The following is a 16,673-nucleotide window of genomic DNA, read 5'->3' on the forward strand; positions in this document are numbered from 1 at the left end:
ATCATCGGGCGTGTGTTTGCTCTCGCTCGAGAGCTGAACTCTCCAATATGAAGCCCGCTGCCCGTGTAAGGGAACGACAATGACGAGCAGTCGAACCTCTGGACGCTTGGGCACCGACAGTCGTCGTCAAAAAGAGCTGTCCAGTTTGGCGCGTGTGGGTGACTTGAAGCGATGCCTTCCGCGCGAGAAGCAGGCAGAAGGAGTGCCTTGGGTAAATAAATTTCAAAACAAACGCATGTTCAATGAACTCGCGCACCGCAACGAAGGTTTGCCAAAAACAGGCATGTTTCATAACGCCGCGCAGGCCTGGGGGGGGCAAACCTGCCTGCCTGCTGGATGATTCATGCTGCAAATAGCGGGAGTGGGGAGAGGTTGAAATACTTAGAATTAGTAACTCCAGACTTGTGGAAAATAACTATATCCGAGATTACAGAGGGGAGGAGCACGAGTAAAGTGATGCCCAACGACAACAACGTGAACATGAGATGTTTAGTTAGAGCATCACTAAATACAATGATCAGATGATCCCGACGACGACGACGACGACAACAACTGGTAAGATGAGATATCTTCCCCATTTTCCCTATAGGGCACATGACACACCGGCTTACGTTTGCAATCGCATATTCTCCCTCCAAGGGTGCACCATAAACAATTATCGCAGGAAGTGTTACATTACACAAGCTGTTCCGCTGGTAACAGTGCAAGTATCGAGTGTTGAGGTGTTGTGTGGTGTTTGCGGAGGACGAGCTACACAACACAGGACCGGTACACACAGAAGCAATTTGCATTCTTATCTTCGTTCGTCATCGTGGTTCGTCCAAACACAGGCAACAAGCGAACCATCGTTTCAACCAAGCCAAACTCGCTTTGTCGGGTGTCCCGCTTTAATCATAGTGCTTTGGTAAACGACATTTACCCGCGTTCATAACCAGCAATCAACAGAGAGGTCTTGCACGGGTCCGTCGTGTATCGGAAATCAGCTAAAACGATCGCGTACACCACCTACTCCTACTACTACTACTACTGCTCAACCAGATTTTGATTGCTGCTCAGATTTCTGTGTCCATGGAGCGCAATTTGTGTTCCCAGCTCTCGTGGGGTCGTGGGATTTTGCAGTTCCAATCGGTAGCGTGTTGGAGTGACAAGCTGTTGTAGTGTTCGATCTGTTGCTGCTGTACAAGTAGGTAACCAAGCTCTAGCAGTAACACATCATATCTTGTTGAACAAACTGCATGACTCGACGTAAATTGTCTACAACGAGGTTCTTACCTTCTCAGAACCTACTCCGAAATATCTTCTGTCCCGAATAAGATGTCTCGTATTATAAGCAAGCTGTTTACCAAAACAATTTACATACACACAGAGACACCTCCCCCAACAAGCAAGGCAAACAGGAACCCCGAAACGCTAAAATTGCACGATCTTGCGCGTCCTCCCGTCGCTTGCTTCTCGGCAGCAATAATAAAAACCCATAAAATTATCCCACGCATCTTGGCGCCACCACATCACCATCTCACGCCACACACCAGTGGAACCAATCAATCTGCTGCACTGAAAACCCTTCCCCGCAACTCTCTGGTGATCTACGCCAAATCGGCGGACGAATGACCCCCAGGCGAGCGTTACGTACGAAAGAGCTCTCACTCGGCTCGGCTCAAGGAGCATTACCATTTCTATCGACTCTGCACTAACCTTCCGCAGCGTATTGTACACACATTGCGCGATGCGTTCATGCGTTCAACGCGAGTCTCAACCGTAATAAACGATCAGACATTGAAGCTGTACGTACACACGCACGCAGCAGCAGCGGAACTCGGAAACACCAATGTCCCCCATGCCATTTTGTCACTGATTTTGCCTCTCGTTGAGGAGGTTAATTACGCCGAGGCTTTCACCGGTTCATTACCGAATCGTAAGATCTTGTGTGCGTGGCCTTCACGGTCGGGAAGGACGGTTCCGCCGTCGCGCCACTCAATGGGCCTCTTCTTCTCCAAGCCGTACCACACCAAGTCTGACACAGATATCGATCATGGCGCACACAGCTCATCACGGCGAGATCAAACTGGCGCCATCTCCAAACCTGAACCATCTCTTTTCTATTCTCTTCACTCCTACTGTGAGCTTAAATTATGCGAACCAAAGATCATCGGAGACACTACTGGATCAAGAGCAGTGCCTGGTGAAAGGAACGCTTTATGATTCTGTGGCACGCTTCTCCTCCTGCAAAAAGCATGTTGGAGAGGCACTCCCAGCATGAGTTCCCATCTTAGGAGTTGGCTCCAGGAACTGGGAAAACCTCTAATCTGGATACACGAAGCTGACTAAGGGGCCTTTACTGTACAACACCGTGCAAAAATGGTCATTTACTCAGCCCCATCCCTTCGCGATTCGCGAACACACATTGACAGATCGTCGTCTCTTTGTGCTTTGCGGCACAAAAGTTTCCGTGGGATCCGTCATCTCGATTGCATTATTTTAATAGTAATTGCAAGGCAGATCCCAAGCGACCGCGTCCACCTGGGCAGCCCACTTATGGCATTATTCTAATGAATTACCTCATGGTCGCCACCAATCGAGGCATCGTCGAAGCTGCTCGCGAAGCTGCTGTTCAGCACCTTGATGCGATCGATATCGTTCGTGCCGCCCCCGCTGCCACTGCTCGCGTCCTCGTCGCCCCCGAACAGGGACGATGCGTCCGACAGGCGCCGCGAGTAGCGCCGGCTCGCGTCCAGCGAGTCGATCGAGATGCGGCGCGAATACGAGCTGTAGCTGGAATCGTTCGAGTTGCGCCGATTGTGCTGCGCCCCATTGTGGGGCATCAGTCCGGCCAGTCCCGGTGGCTTCGCGATGCCCGAATCGAACGACAGGCGTTTGGTCATGTCGCACAGCTCGTGCTCGCCGCTGTCCTCGCTGTCCTTCGATGGGGACGATGCCTTCTTCAGGATCGAGTGGAGCTTCATCGTCGACAGGCTGTCGTCCAGATGGAGACTGCTGCGCTTGCTGTTTATACTGGAGCGTCGGGTAACTCCAACACCTCCACCACCGATTGAGGGCTTGCGGCGAAGGTCCACCGTCGATACGGAGGTGGCGCGCAACATGGACGGGAAATCGGCCGGATGTTCCAGCGGTCTATTCAAAAGGGGTTTTATCGTGTTCAGCACCGGCATACTGTCGCGACGCCGCGGATCCGCAAACCCGGACAAACTCTTGCGCCCGGTTGGGCTCGGTGCAATCACGTAGTGGGAATGCAGATCACTAATGTTGGCGATCGAGTTACGATTGCCCAGTCGGCTGCGTCGCCGTGCGGCCATTTCCGCCTCCCGGCCGACGTTGTAGATGGAACCGTAGGACGGTCGCTGCTGCGGAAGCTGCTTGCCCGCCCCGCCAACCGTCGATAGGTCGCCGACCGAGCTGGCGATCGAGTCACGGCGCCGCACCGAACACACCGAACCACGCCGATGAGTGCCGTGCACGCTGCATTTGCGGCTGGTGTGCGATTCAATGATTTTCACTTCATTTTCCTTCTGGTTCTGGTTGAATATTTCCTCGATTTTCTTCAGCTGCCGATCGACACCGCAGAACGGACGGTGCCGATGGTTCGCATGCTGGTGGTGATGGTGATGATGCACGTTCGCCATCGTCGACGGAAAAGGTTGATCACCAGACACTTTTTGGACAGCTTTTAACACCCCGCAGCTTTGCGCAAAAACACGCACGCACACACCGGACAAAATAAAATGTATAAATCCTCCTGATCCGTCAATCGACAACTCAACTTCACTTCAACGACAAATCGTGACTCACACACTACACGCGCCTGGCTGGCACCAGCACGTTTACCAAATAAAGCGCCCCGTGAATGCAAACGGAACACATCGGGACACTACCCAGGTGACCAAAGATACACAAAAACAAAGTTCCAAGAACGATTCTACTAAAATTTGTGCTCCCAAGTAACATTCACTTAAAGCACACCACTTGAGCACTTCAAACACTTCGCTCTTTACTGCTGTAAAACCCCACCGGGCATGCTCGTGTACGCAACAAACCACGGAACGCGTCAAGCTTCTCGACGATGAACTCGATCGAACGTCTCAAACAGAACTGATCCGCGGCTCAAACGTTCTGTGTCGCGACGGTGACGATGCCGACGACAAACGACGACCGCCGGTCTCGCGTGAGTCTCGTTATTATTACTGCCCTCTCAAGCTCGCGCTGCTCCAAGACGAAACGACACTCCAGCACGGCACTGAATACGCCTCGTCGTACCGGGGCACAACACACAGGCAAAGTAGAAATACAGAGAGAGAGAGAGAGAAAAGTAGCGCTCAGCAACTTCACACAAAAAAATGATAAATAAATCCCATCATTCCAGAGCGGCGATTCGCTTCCGCCTCACCGAAGAGGGAGAGAAGCATTTATATGGCAAAAAGGGCGAAACAGACGAACCATCGCGATGGCAATTTTATACGAAACATCTTCTCGAACCACGTGATTGCAATCCACATCGGGCGTGCGTTGGGAAGAAGCACATTTAAATTAATCACAAATTGCATTCCACCAGCGGGTGGATTTGCGTGCGCAGCGCGCAACTTTACATCGTAAATTGATAGCCATCGACGACGAGAAAGTCCTTTTTTGGTGCTCGATTCCCTGCATTCCTGCTGGGTCGATGCTTGACTTATCATGTCCTTCTTTGCCTTCCCCATACAACGTGTTTCAAGGCAAAAAAAACTCGCTGCTCCATCCCACGCGGTATCACACCTCCCAGTTGTTGCCACACGCCGCCGTGCTTAGATGTTTTCAATAGTTCACTTGCAGTGTGCGCGCATCGCGTGCACATGCAGCTGATCTGATAGGTTGACGGTAGATGCTGCCCTTAGCCTGACGCTGGCTAGCCCACATAAGGCAAGGCAGAGCGTGCAAATTCAGAGCGCGGTCGATTGGGTTGGTGTTGGTGGGCGACATTCAAGGTTCGTGCAACGTGTTCTCCACGCCGTGCCACACTTTTGCAGTGGGCACTCTCGACCTCATCTTACGGTCATAGCGTTCCCAGGAGCATGCGGCTTGGTGGAGGGGGGGGGAGCATTGTACACCGAAGTGCATCTTCTTCGGCACCGAGTATCGAACCAAACGGAAGTAAGCTGTGCACATTCTTTGACGAGAAAGAACGCGATGATGAACGTTCACGCAGCGTTCATTGCTGCGTGATTTCTCTTTTCATCTTCACATACCACTCGAGAACGCTTGTCTCGTACTCTCGGCACTGCTGGCAATTGAGACTTCTAGTCCGCGATCGACCCCATTAATCATGATTAATGTAACGAGGCCAAACCGTACAGCTGCGATGCATGCGAAAGTGTCGAGTGGTTACATTGGCGGCGATTGCGCGAAGAATGCTTTTCATCCTACCATCGTAAGACGATTTAAACCTCCAGCATCATTAATACTCAAAAAAAAACGCGAGTCTCTTGGAAGAATTACCCCCAATAAATCGCTCTATTACAAGTAATGCCTTCCATTGGCCCATCATTACACACATGTGTTCCGCAAATAAAAACAAACGACGCGTTATGGTTCCCGCTTTACCGCTGAATTGTGCGCGCACGGTTAACGACGTCGTCGTGTCGTCGCCGTCACTTGCGTCACATATGCAAGCAAAGTCGGTCGATAGTTTAAAAATGACAACTGACTAATATGTCCCTTCATGTCACCCCCGCAACCATAGATGACACCAGAGTTGAGCAAATATTGGCCAATGCTTCAAACTCCAATTGACGGTACGGCACGACACCAAGAGTTATTGCTCACACAAACACAGTAAGCAACGGAATGCAATGCGCACTTCCTTCACTTCCGCCACGATGAGGTTAGTTGAGTGAGAGGAGTATTTGTGTACGCCAAAAAAAATGTCTCAACTAATGGTGCTCACAATGAGTACAGCCAGCCCATGCCACGGCTCATCAATAATCAATTGCTCTCCAACGATTTCGGCACCGAGAGGATCGCACCGTCAATAAGTGTGTCACTTTAATGGGTTCCGTTTTATCTTAACGCCATCGACCAATTAGTGTGAAGTCAACCAACCAACCACCCACACCAGTGGATCGGATTGTTTTGTGTTTTATGTTCTAACCCACAGCAAGTGGAAACGATCAATCGGTGCAGTATGGGAAGCTGTCGATGGATTTCGTAAGCCGCAGAAAACAGTTTCGGCCCCCTCACTCATTAAAAGCTCCTTCATTCAAATTAACCACAACGGCGCCAGCCCTCGAGGGCTCTCTATGGGTGAGCTATTTCCAAATACACTGTCGTCAGCTCGTAAAATGAATTCCCCTAACGAACGGCCGTAAAACTGGGGGAGACTGGTAAACGATCGCATCAATCTCGACGACGACAAGGCGATCGGACGCGCGCGCCATCAAACGTCCAAACAGTCAGCGGGATGCCTAACCGGAAGCATGCTGAACCGAATGATATTCATCTCGTTGACACTAACAGCGGCTTATGCCATACACACTCACACGTGTCCCCATCGATACGATGGTGCCATTGACGAACGATCGGAGTTGATCATGAACTTGCCGTAAAAGGGATGCATCGGCATAGCTCCACCGGATGATGGCATTGTAAAGGTATCGACTTTGTAAAGACCTTCACTAGCGTTCATGAATTCCACCAGTGTGACGTCGTCCCTAGCCCTTTAGGCGGCGGCGAAGGTGGAGCGCCAAAGCTGCCAGCTTCGGTTTAAGCCTGAACGTGCGCGCGCGGGTGTAAGATGCCGAGAACTCGCGCCCCAACTCGCGTCAAGATGTGCTGCTAAAGCCCGTGACCTACAAAACCCAACAGCTTGTACCGTTGTGTGCAAGCCCCACAACATTGCACGCAGCTTTGTATGCAAACGCTCTTGTGATCAGTCGACAAGAAAAAAGCCAGTATGCCAGCAAATGTGGCCAACGACAGGGTTTGCGCGGTTTGTGCTAACGTGTCATTGAATTAACACCACGCCACTCTAATCCGGCTCCACCTCCGATAGCGTGCCAAGACCGACGACAGCGTGTAGCCGTAGCAGCAGCCCGAGCGAAGATAGTGGAAAATGGTAAAAACGGGTAGTGGGACATCCCACGCGCCCGATCGACACACAATCCGGGCCCGGGCGAGCAAGGTGAGACACAATTAGAAACAAATCAAACAAATATCGAACGCGCGAACCAGTTTGTCAGTGTCCACCCTTGTCGCGCCGAGGTGGGATATATTTTGTAGTGCTCTACTTTATCAGCAAAACTACGCCAACAGTCCCTCGAACGGGCGAGCAGCTTTACAGTTATATTACTTCCGTGCTCGGGGATTGGGCACTTGCGCGGTGGTGCCCGCCTGATGATATTCAAATCGAATCGGATGCGTTAATTTGTCTCAACAAATACGCAAACTTAAGTGGGCTGCGGTTGTGATGATGGCGAGCTAGATTTTTTTACAAGTTGTTTAAGAACAACCGCTTTTTGTCATAAGGAAAACTATCCAGCCATCAACCACTGTCAAAACGGCCTCGCTCTTAACGATCGTACGTGTTCATTTGGCGCAGTTTTTTTTTTGTCCAACCCATTTGACTTTGGCCACTCATAACTGTGCAGACGGCCTACGCACCGCCCCGTCTCGATCGGTTGTGATGCAGCAAGACTGGACGGATTTGTGTTAAGCTGTAATCCCCCTTCTTTTAAGATGCATTCGAGCACCAACAATCAAGCTCGCTTAATTTAAGCCGTAAACTTATCCCCCCTTCTAACGGCAAGAAGGTATTTCTGGTGATGTTGCAGCCGCAGCACAAACTTTATCACTTGCAAGCACATTTAATTGGACAGTGCGGAACCGTTTTCAGCCTAAAATGGTCTCCTCGGTGTGGTCGTCCAAATTCCAAAGCTTACCTCATAATCCTTGCTCCCGCCTATCACGTCTTCCGAGGGATGGGCACCCATCACGGCCGGTGCCCCATTGCCATTGGTTTGGCCGGCTGACGGTGGAGGAGGCACCGGGGATGATCCCGCGTTGCTCATGTGCGCCGGTGGCACAATCGTCGGATTGCCGTTCATGATGTAATCGCTCTCTTTGTTCTGCTTCTGCTGCTTGAACTTTTCGTACAGCTCGCCACCACCACTGTTGCCGTTGCCGTTGATTGTACCGTAGCCGTTGTTGCCGTTGGCCGCGGGAAGATTGTGAACAGGTTTCAGCCTAAAAGCAGAAGGGGTAAAAGCTTAATTAATAACGGGGCTGTAGGGAGGACACGCCATGCTATGGTCACTTACGTTGGCTTGGGCTGATCGTATATGACCCCCGCCACGTTGGGTGGGGGCGGCTGCGGAACACCTGCCGGCAGTAGTGGCACCGGACTGTTGGCACTGTGGGGACCGCCGGCCGTACTGCCCGGCGTTGAGATCGCTGACGAGGGCGGTACCGACGACGAGTGCGGCGGCTGACTGTGGTGCGGTAGCCCGGTCGGTATCGGTTGCTGCTGCGCCGTCGGTATCTTCTCGGACAGTGAGTCCCGCCGGGAGCTCTTGGCAGTCGAGTTGGTCGTGTTGGGACTGTCCCGCTCGGCACTGTGCTGATGAATGTCGCACGCTTTGACGACCGCGCCGGCCACTGCCTGCAGGTCGGGCGATTTCGACTGCGCGGAACCGATCTCGTCAATCGAGGGGAGTCCCTGCTGGACAGATAGAAAGCACACACAAAGGGGTAAGTATTGGGGTGGTTGGTTGGCGTAGGGCAACAACAGGTAGGGTGTAGAGGCGGAAATCGATAACGCGGGGGTTGGGACAAAAACGGGACCGCAATTTGCCTATTTGCATTTGCAACCCGGGAGACCTTGAGTGCAGCGTTGATGCAGTGCCTACGTCAATTGTATGTGGAGCTCCCACGTGGAGGACAGAAATGTAGATGTTACCAACTGCGGGCCACGGTGGGATGCTAGTAGCAGTGGACAAAGAGGTAATTACGATAGATTTGTATAACAAAGATTATTCGATAAAAATCGATAATCGTTCTATAATCGTAAACGCATTTCAATAAGGTATCTAAGCAAATAAATCCATGAAACACGTTAAATTTTAAGTATCCACAAGAGAACTATGTAAATGACATATTTGCTTTGATAATTAATCGTCACAATTATTTTAAATGCTTTCTATAGCAAGGCCTAGTGTGTGTTCAGTTGTCTGCTGAAAACGTCTTATTAACTACTAACCTTCACAAAAATGATGTAAGCTACTTTTCGCAAATTATGCACTGTATTATCTTTAAAAATAATGTATTACAGTCCTGAATTGTGAAGCTAAGCACTTTTGAGTGCCTAATGCCATAAAACCACCAACCTGACTCTAATAATAAAATTCAGAACTCCTATCACCAAAAACGAAGTTACGCTTTACCCACTGCCCTACTTATTCTTATTAGAAATAAGCTCCCAAATCAGCTCTCACAAATGTCGCACCAGAAAACACGCACAGTAATCCTAAAGATATGACTAAAACGTGATCCCTACTCAACAGTGCCGCTTCCGGTTCGTGCCGAGGAATCGCGATAACTTCACCCGCGGTCCCTTTTTCCGCTCCCGCTCTGTGCTCGGCCCGCTCTGTGGGGTCATTTCCGTTGGTTCTACTATTCATGAAATGGGAATCAATTCGGGAAAGCAAATATTTACGCACCATACAAAGTATCTAGGCCCCCGTCCACAGCGGTACATCGGGTCAAAGAAAACTCAGCAAAGTCATTTGAACTATGTGTGTATGTGTGTGTGTGTGTGTGTGTGTCGCTTGTGCCCAGTGTAAACATTACAAGTTTTACAGCGATGTGCCGTTCTTATGCACCGACCTTTCCACGTACCGCAACCAACGGGCGATGTCATTCATCATACGAAAGGAGAGCGATAAATATTTCTTTTTCTTCTGGTTTGTTTACACACTTTCTAACAAATGATGCACCTCCCCGTTTCATTTTTTTCGCCCTCCTTTTCCCGTAGTTACTGCATTCCCTACGACACGTGACACACTCGCATACCGTGGTAGTGACATGCAGTGGCGAGATAAGTGGTGATACTCCTCTCTTAGGACAGCATTCCTTTTCATTCGTCGGTAAGAATTAGCCGGCTACCACACGCACACGGGCGCATAGTTAGCATACCACATTTACTGGTGCGCGGTCGGCACAACGCAAGTCCAGTGACCCGCAGCAGTGGGTCTCGATATGCCCCATGACAGGCCCACGCCACAAGTAGCCGTTGCCTATCCTGACGTCTCTATCCCAGGTCCCTGTGATTATTGATTTACCCTACATTTCGCCCAAAGGGGCGTTCCCTATCGTTCATCGCAGCTACAACTACAGGTTCCAAGAATCCCTGTGCCAACACTTTCCTATTACGCGATTCAATCTTGCCCAACTAGAGCAGCTCCTGCTGCCTGCTGATTATCCGTTCTGTAATCTATCACCTACTTTTTTTTTCTTTTCTTCCCCTCTTTAGTAACGACGCTAAAGGCAAACCAGTCCCTTAGAGCAACGTCAAACAAGGTGTGCTGCTGCTGCTGCAATAGGTACTTTAAGCGGTTGCATAATTAGAACGTATGAAACGACGATGGTGCCGGGTTTAAGGAAAAGGCACCCTGTAACGCGACAACTCCCCAACACGTTAACGACGAGCGGCTCCCTCCTGCATTCCTCGTCCCTTTTGGACATCCAGACCTGCTCTGCAAACGAACCTGATACTCCGCAAAGTTACTGCTGCGGTACGTTTCGCCCCCGTCGCCGTTCTCGAATAACCGGTCCACGCTGGAGGTCATCAGTTTGCCGCTGCTCGGCTTAATGCCTGTCAGATGAAAGCTGGCGAAGCTGGAACGGGACATCGGAAACGATTCGTTCGGCGCTTTCGGATCTAGAAAAAAAACGGTATCGAAAAAAAACGTAACACGTCGTTCATCATACATTGGTTGATATTAGGCCTGGTCTGTCTTCTCGCATTCATTGCAAAACGGCAACTTACTCAAGCAGCTCGACACGGCGTCCAGCGAAGGCAACAGCGAGCGGGTCATGATGTCGGCGGCACTTCGCGGCCGGGTAAATGGCATCACAGAGTGGGGGAACGTTTTCGGCTTGATCGGCGTGATGAGCATGTGCTCGGTCCAGGAGGTTTCGAGCGACGGTTTCTCGAGCCGCTCCACATCCACGTTCAGCGTTTTCTGCTCGAACGGCACCGAGAACGTGTCGGCCGGTATGCTCTGCAGCCAGCTCAGCAGGGAAAGGTCCGAGTCCGTAAATCCTGTGTGGAAGAACCGATTGCTTTAGTCCAATGATTGGCATGGTAAACGACCACTTTGAGACTTCCTGCTCCAAAAATAACAAAGGAGTTTTGCTCCTAGAAAGAACGTTCAGCATTCCCAACCACACATCGCTAATGCTTTCCGGTAATTTACTGAGAAATATTCAGGAAGTTCCCGCGCTCATAAATTCTTGCCCGAAAGTAGCACAATCCCCCCCACCCCCGCACCCAACTCACCTATCGAACCGTCCAGTACACGCGAGAAGTTGATTTTCTGACTCGCCGAATCGGCCGCACCGGTCGCCTTCACCTGACAGTAGTTCACGCACGACTCGTACAGCACACCCTTGATCAGCAGCTGCACCAGCCGATCGTTCTTCGCGCTCAGCATACCCCCCGCCGACCCGAGCTTCTTATCGCCGGGCAGAAACTTCTCCACCAGGGGGAAAATTTCCCGAAAGCACTGTACGCGCGCCTTGCTCGGATTCCAATCCCTGTACTGCATGTGATCGCCCAGCTTCGGCAGCGTCAGCAGCAGGCACAGCCCCGAGTACTCCTCCTTCGACGGGCAGAGCTTCTCCAGCTCGCCCAACACCTGCACCACCTCCTCTACCGCACCCTCCACATTGTTGATCAGCGGTGGGCCGGCGGCCAGCCCGCCCGCCTCCGACTTGATGCACAGCAGCTCGATGTACTTGTGGCGCAGGATGCTGTACTTGAACTGCTTCATGTCGAAGTTTTGCAGCGCCTCGAGCGGCTGGATGAACTCCACCACATCGTCCCACTGGCCGTCCAGGATGAGCTGCCGGAGGAAGAGCACATCGTCCGAGTACTGGCCGTTGATGACGCCCGTTTCCCGCTCGAGCGACAGCTGGGAGATGTGCAGCTCGCGATTGTTCAGAAACTCCAGCGCCAACCGCACGATGTCCTCCTCGCGGAGTGATAGTCTCGCCGGCGACATGATGGCTGCACTCACATTAATAACGGGGAGTGTGTGTTGGGTTTTGTTCGGTCAGTTGTTGCGGGGCGATGAAGCTTTTGCTGGATGGACGTCCACCCCGTTCCTTTGCCAAAGGGTCGTCCTGCGTGCTTAGTTCCAACTCACGCCCGGTGTGGAATTCTGCGGAAAGAAGCGGAGGAATAGATTAAAATTCAAAATTAATATCAAATTCCAGTCGGTGCAAAAGTTAGAACCTAAAAGGGAATCCACAAATCTACATAAAATCAAGTGACAAACCCACCACAGACATCTCACCAAAGATAAAATTCCATCCCAGCTACAAACTACCCATTTCTTGAAGGGGGTGAGTTTTTGGTGTCTTGGGTGGATTAGAGGACATAAACCCCTTGAAACCCTCCACAAAGAAAGAACGCAAGCAAATACCACACCCCATTTGAGAACGACCATTCCAACCAAGATAAAGTTAAGGGAGGCAATTGGAATTCCCCCGCTCTCCGAAGATAGCATCACTCCCCAGGTCGTTCATCTCTGTCGGGTTTCATTCGATTTCAACTGTCGCATTAAGGGTGCAAATTGAAAATGACTTGTAACTGATGACCTTGCACGTGTGTTCTGGCCGTAAGCGGCTTCTTCGAAAGCGATTACGTGTGTAATAGTACCAAATGGCAAGGGAACGAACAGCATACATAAAACATTACACCTTAAGTGATATTGGATAGATAACGGAAAAAACCAAAGTTATGGATGCAAACCCTTTCCTTTCACAGGGTTTCTCTAGCCACTTCAACACCTTTTCTTTCTATTTCCCTAAGCTGTTAATTTCGTTTCACCCCCCTCAATTAAAGACGGCACAGTTTCCAAGACAGCGTGGTAAACCAATGCTTTAATCCGTAGCCGGAAGCCGAAACATTAAATTGACAACCAATAAAACAAAACTAGAGCACTGCCCATTGACCCTCCGTGCTCAGTGCTGCCGGTGCTGCACAGGTCAATTCAGGGCACCGGGACAAGTGCGGCCAATGCACCACCCACGAGAACACAAACCAACACATACACCAGCTGCAGCAGCAGCAGCAGCATGGAAAGCTAATCAAGGGTGTAGGTTGTACTTCAAAAACAACGCATAAAAAACGCCCCACTCTGTGCAATCAATGGGGCGGGTGGAATGGGGAATAACTTTCGCTTGAAAGTGGATGAACGCATGTGTGTGTGTGTGTGTGGGCTGATCAAGCGATTTGTATCCTCCCTTTTCCATCAAGCGCCGTAACATTAATGGTGCATCATTTACGATAGCGGAGTGAAAAGCGGTCCCCCGTCAATCATCGAATCATCCAGTGGTTGATTGAGGGGAGGGAGATTGCCCGGGATCGCCGATCTCCGTTTACCATATCCCCGCACACAGCCAGTTGCTAATTTATGCTTTATGAGGGTCAATAAATCTGCAAACACATACCCGTCGACCCTCTCGTCCCGCTTCACACAAACCACTAGCTTTATGAGGTTCGGAAAAATCCAGATCACACATGTTACTACTATTACATTTCTCCACCTCTTGTTTCACATTTACGCCCTTCCCCATGGCGTCTATCCTTAATGGTATTCTAGTAAGAGGGGATTTAACAGGGGGAAGAACTTCATTTTTAATGCATGAACTTCGGCACGCCGGAGGACGATGCTTTGCACGTTCTTACGAAAAATTGGGTAATTATTTTACCATTTCCTCAGTAGGGCAAACTTTTGCTGTAATTTATTATCTCTTCTTGCACAGGTGCGCGAAGGCAGACACCACGGTACAAGAGCCTCTGAAGTACTTTCTTTACGTACGAACTGACCCATTAATTGATTAATCGCGAAGACCACAGTTAGATCGCATGTTCATCAAACGTTTAATCCCTAACCTTTAATCTTAAGCACTTTTGGAAGCAACAACGAAAGCAAATTGAAATCAACCAGCAGCGGATGGAACAGTTAACTGGACAAGAACTCGTTCGGAATGCATAAAATCCCATCATCGACGAGAAACGCGCCAACCGGGGAAAAAGCCTAGAAGCTCCACTTGCGACCAAATTCGGCAAGGGAAGTACTCTCTTCCGGCGACGTACCCCCGAAACTGATTTCAATTGCAAGAGACGAATGAAATCACCCACAAAAAGGGCGGACGTTGATCGTGAAGAATCCGATTCAAACCGTCGGAGGCAAGAGCGTCGCTTTTAACGAACCGTGAAATTAAAGTTGATCGCTTCTGCTCCCGCGTAGGTACTACACCCCAGGGGTTGTCTTGTGATTTTGATCTTTTATTTTTTTTCGGAGCGCATAAACGGTCCCAAAATCGTCGTGCCGTATCGGATTTCCCCTCCCTTGAGAGTATGTATCAGACGGTGGATTTTGATCAACCGAATAATTTGATTAGCATAAGATCAATCCGCTAGCAGGCGGGATCGATCAGAGACACTTTTCGACTACACTTTGGAGCGCAATCGATTTCCGCTGCCAGCTTGGAATGTGATGAGCTTGTTGTTGAGCTGCTCATCAAACAGTGATTGATTTATCAGGATTATAAAAAAATAATGTACCCCAATCTCAGCCCTCACAAACAAAATGCCATTCAGCAAACAATTTTAATCACATTTTTATCGCCCTAATCGTGCTAATTATTCATAGCACAATACCTGCGTGGACCCGCCCATCATTTTTAGATTAATAATGGTGCTTATCTAATCGGATCTTTTTTTTTTGTTATTTACTTCGGGTTAAAGAGGAATAGCAAAATTGGATGAGTTACACCTCGCCGTCGTGGGGGTATAAACTCACCACATTACACAGCTTTAATCTCAACAGGAAGCAGCCCCGGCTACTGCTTCTCTTCATACGCACACCTAGACACTGCTTTGAAGGTTGTCCACCGTTGGGTGCAAGACAAGAAAAAACAAACACTCTAATTTATCTGCGGTATTAAAAATGCATGAGCAAAGCGCAGAAAAGGGGATAGTATAAATGCTGAATAAACTTAAACCACGAATAAAGGTGGAAGAGATTGACAGCAGCAACCGAACAAAGAGAATGCTTTGCAATGTTAAATAAGGACTGAATAATGCTTACTTTTAGCAAGAAAAACTGACCCAAAAATGCCATTATTTCCCCTCTAGTATTACATCATCAGCAAGGAAAATTGTCTCCAAAATTCCGCTCCAGACCGCACCTGAGTCATAAAGTGCAGCACATTAGGTGGGGCTGGATTTTTCAATTATCACTGCACTGTCATCGCAATTACTATCATCGACCCATCCGCACACACGTTCACACGTTCTTATCTATCGTCCCAAACGGGGAGCATCATTTCCTGTCTCGAAACGACACGGCCACGTTGAAGAGGATCTGCTCTCATCCATCCTTCCCCCCCGATAAGCTGTATCGTGCAAAATGAAAAAAGAAACCCCTTTTAAAGTGCATTTCCCCAGACAGTACCAGACGGGAATATCGATTCGTGACGACGGCTGCCCTTCCCTCCAACAGAGCTCGACGGGCACGATATGGCGTGTGTGGCAGAGCAGCTGAACTGGGTGTGGAAAAACGCAACCACCCACAGCCACATTCGTTGGAGGCGGGAAAAGAAAAGCGCAAAATAAAGAAAGAAAATCAAACTACCCCCAAACGGATGTCCAAAATGTTGCAGAGAGTAACCGTTGTTGTTTTTTCCAGCCCCAAAAAAGGCTTTAACTGGTTCACTTCCGCGTTTCCGGTTCCTTTTTGGTCCGAGGGTTCGTTGTCCAATGGCGTGTGTCTTTTCCGAGTGTGCGTGTGTGTGTGTTGCTGCGACTTTTCTTCATTTCCATTTTGAGTGCCACCAAGTGGCGATGTGAATGCTGCCACCCTTAAAGTGTGCTCAAGTACTGCCACCTTCACTTTTCCCCTTTCATATATGCCTTTACAGTAACACGCTCATTTGTTGTCTCTCTCTTTCTGTCTCTTGCACCAAATAGGGAGAGAGAGAACGCGATATCGAGTTATGCTGTCAACGCGTTTGTTTCGTTTCATTACTACAGGTACGTCTCGTTGTCGTCGCCCAATCAACAATCAGCGAGCGCAGCTGTGCCTGGTTCAACTTGACGATTTTGTTTACACGGCAAGCAATTTGTTTTCTTTTATGTTTTTTTTTTGCAGCGAGGAAAAACGCTTTTCCATGGCACCAACATTCGCATCTAGTTAGCCCTGTTTTCGTCACGTTCGATTGACTACTTCCCTTCCCAGAGTATATTTGTGCAGTCGCAATATCGTTCATTCACGCCAAACTGTCCATCGAATCGAATCGAGTCTATCTCCTTCCTTTTGCTGTCTCTCACTCCATTTAATCGTCCCCGATCGATCAGCACGTTATTTGTTCCACCGACCAGTGGTGATGGAAAATCC

At 49.6% G+C, this 16,673-nt stretch overlaps 1 protein-coding gene across 7 annotated transcripts in view; it reads right to left on the reverse strand.

Moving 5' to 3' along the window:
* Window positions 1-16,673, reverse strand: part of LOC120908417 (WD repeat-containing protein 47) — a 68,766-nt gene that overhangs the window by 39,705 nt on the left and 12,388 nt on the right. For 6 of the 7 annotated variants that reach the window (XM_040319694.1, XM_040319602.1, XM_040319506.1 and 3 more), the window contains 5 exons: window positions 11,543-12,425; window positions 11,030-11,305; window positions 10,749-10,921; window positions 8,304-8,704; window positions 7,926-8,229 (listed from right to left, as the gene is read on the reverse strand). In XM_040319694.1, the coding sequence (XP_040175628.1) occupies window positions 7,926-8,229; window positions 8,304-8,704; window positions 10,749-10,921; window positions 11,030-11,305; window positions 11,543-12,266 (1,878 nt within the window). In that variant the 5' untranslated portion in view covers window positions 12,267-12,425. The remainder of the gene's footprint in view (window positions 1-7,925; window positions 8,230-8,303; window positions 8,705-10,748; window positions 10,922-11,029; window positions 11,306-11,542; window positions 12,426-16,673) is intronic. The other variant, XM_040319856.1, reaches the window with a different exon arrangement.

Source organism: Anopheles arabiensis, chromosome 2, assembly GCF_016920715.1.
Source record: "Anopheles arabiensis isolate DONGOLA chromosome 2, AaraD3, whole genome shotgun sequence".
Lineage (NCBI taxonomy): Eukaryota > Metazoa > Arthropoda > Insecta > Diptera > Culicidae > Anopheles > Anopheles arabiensis.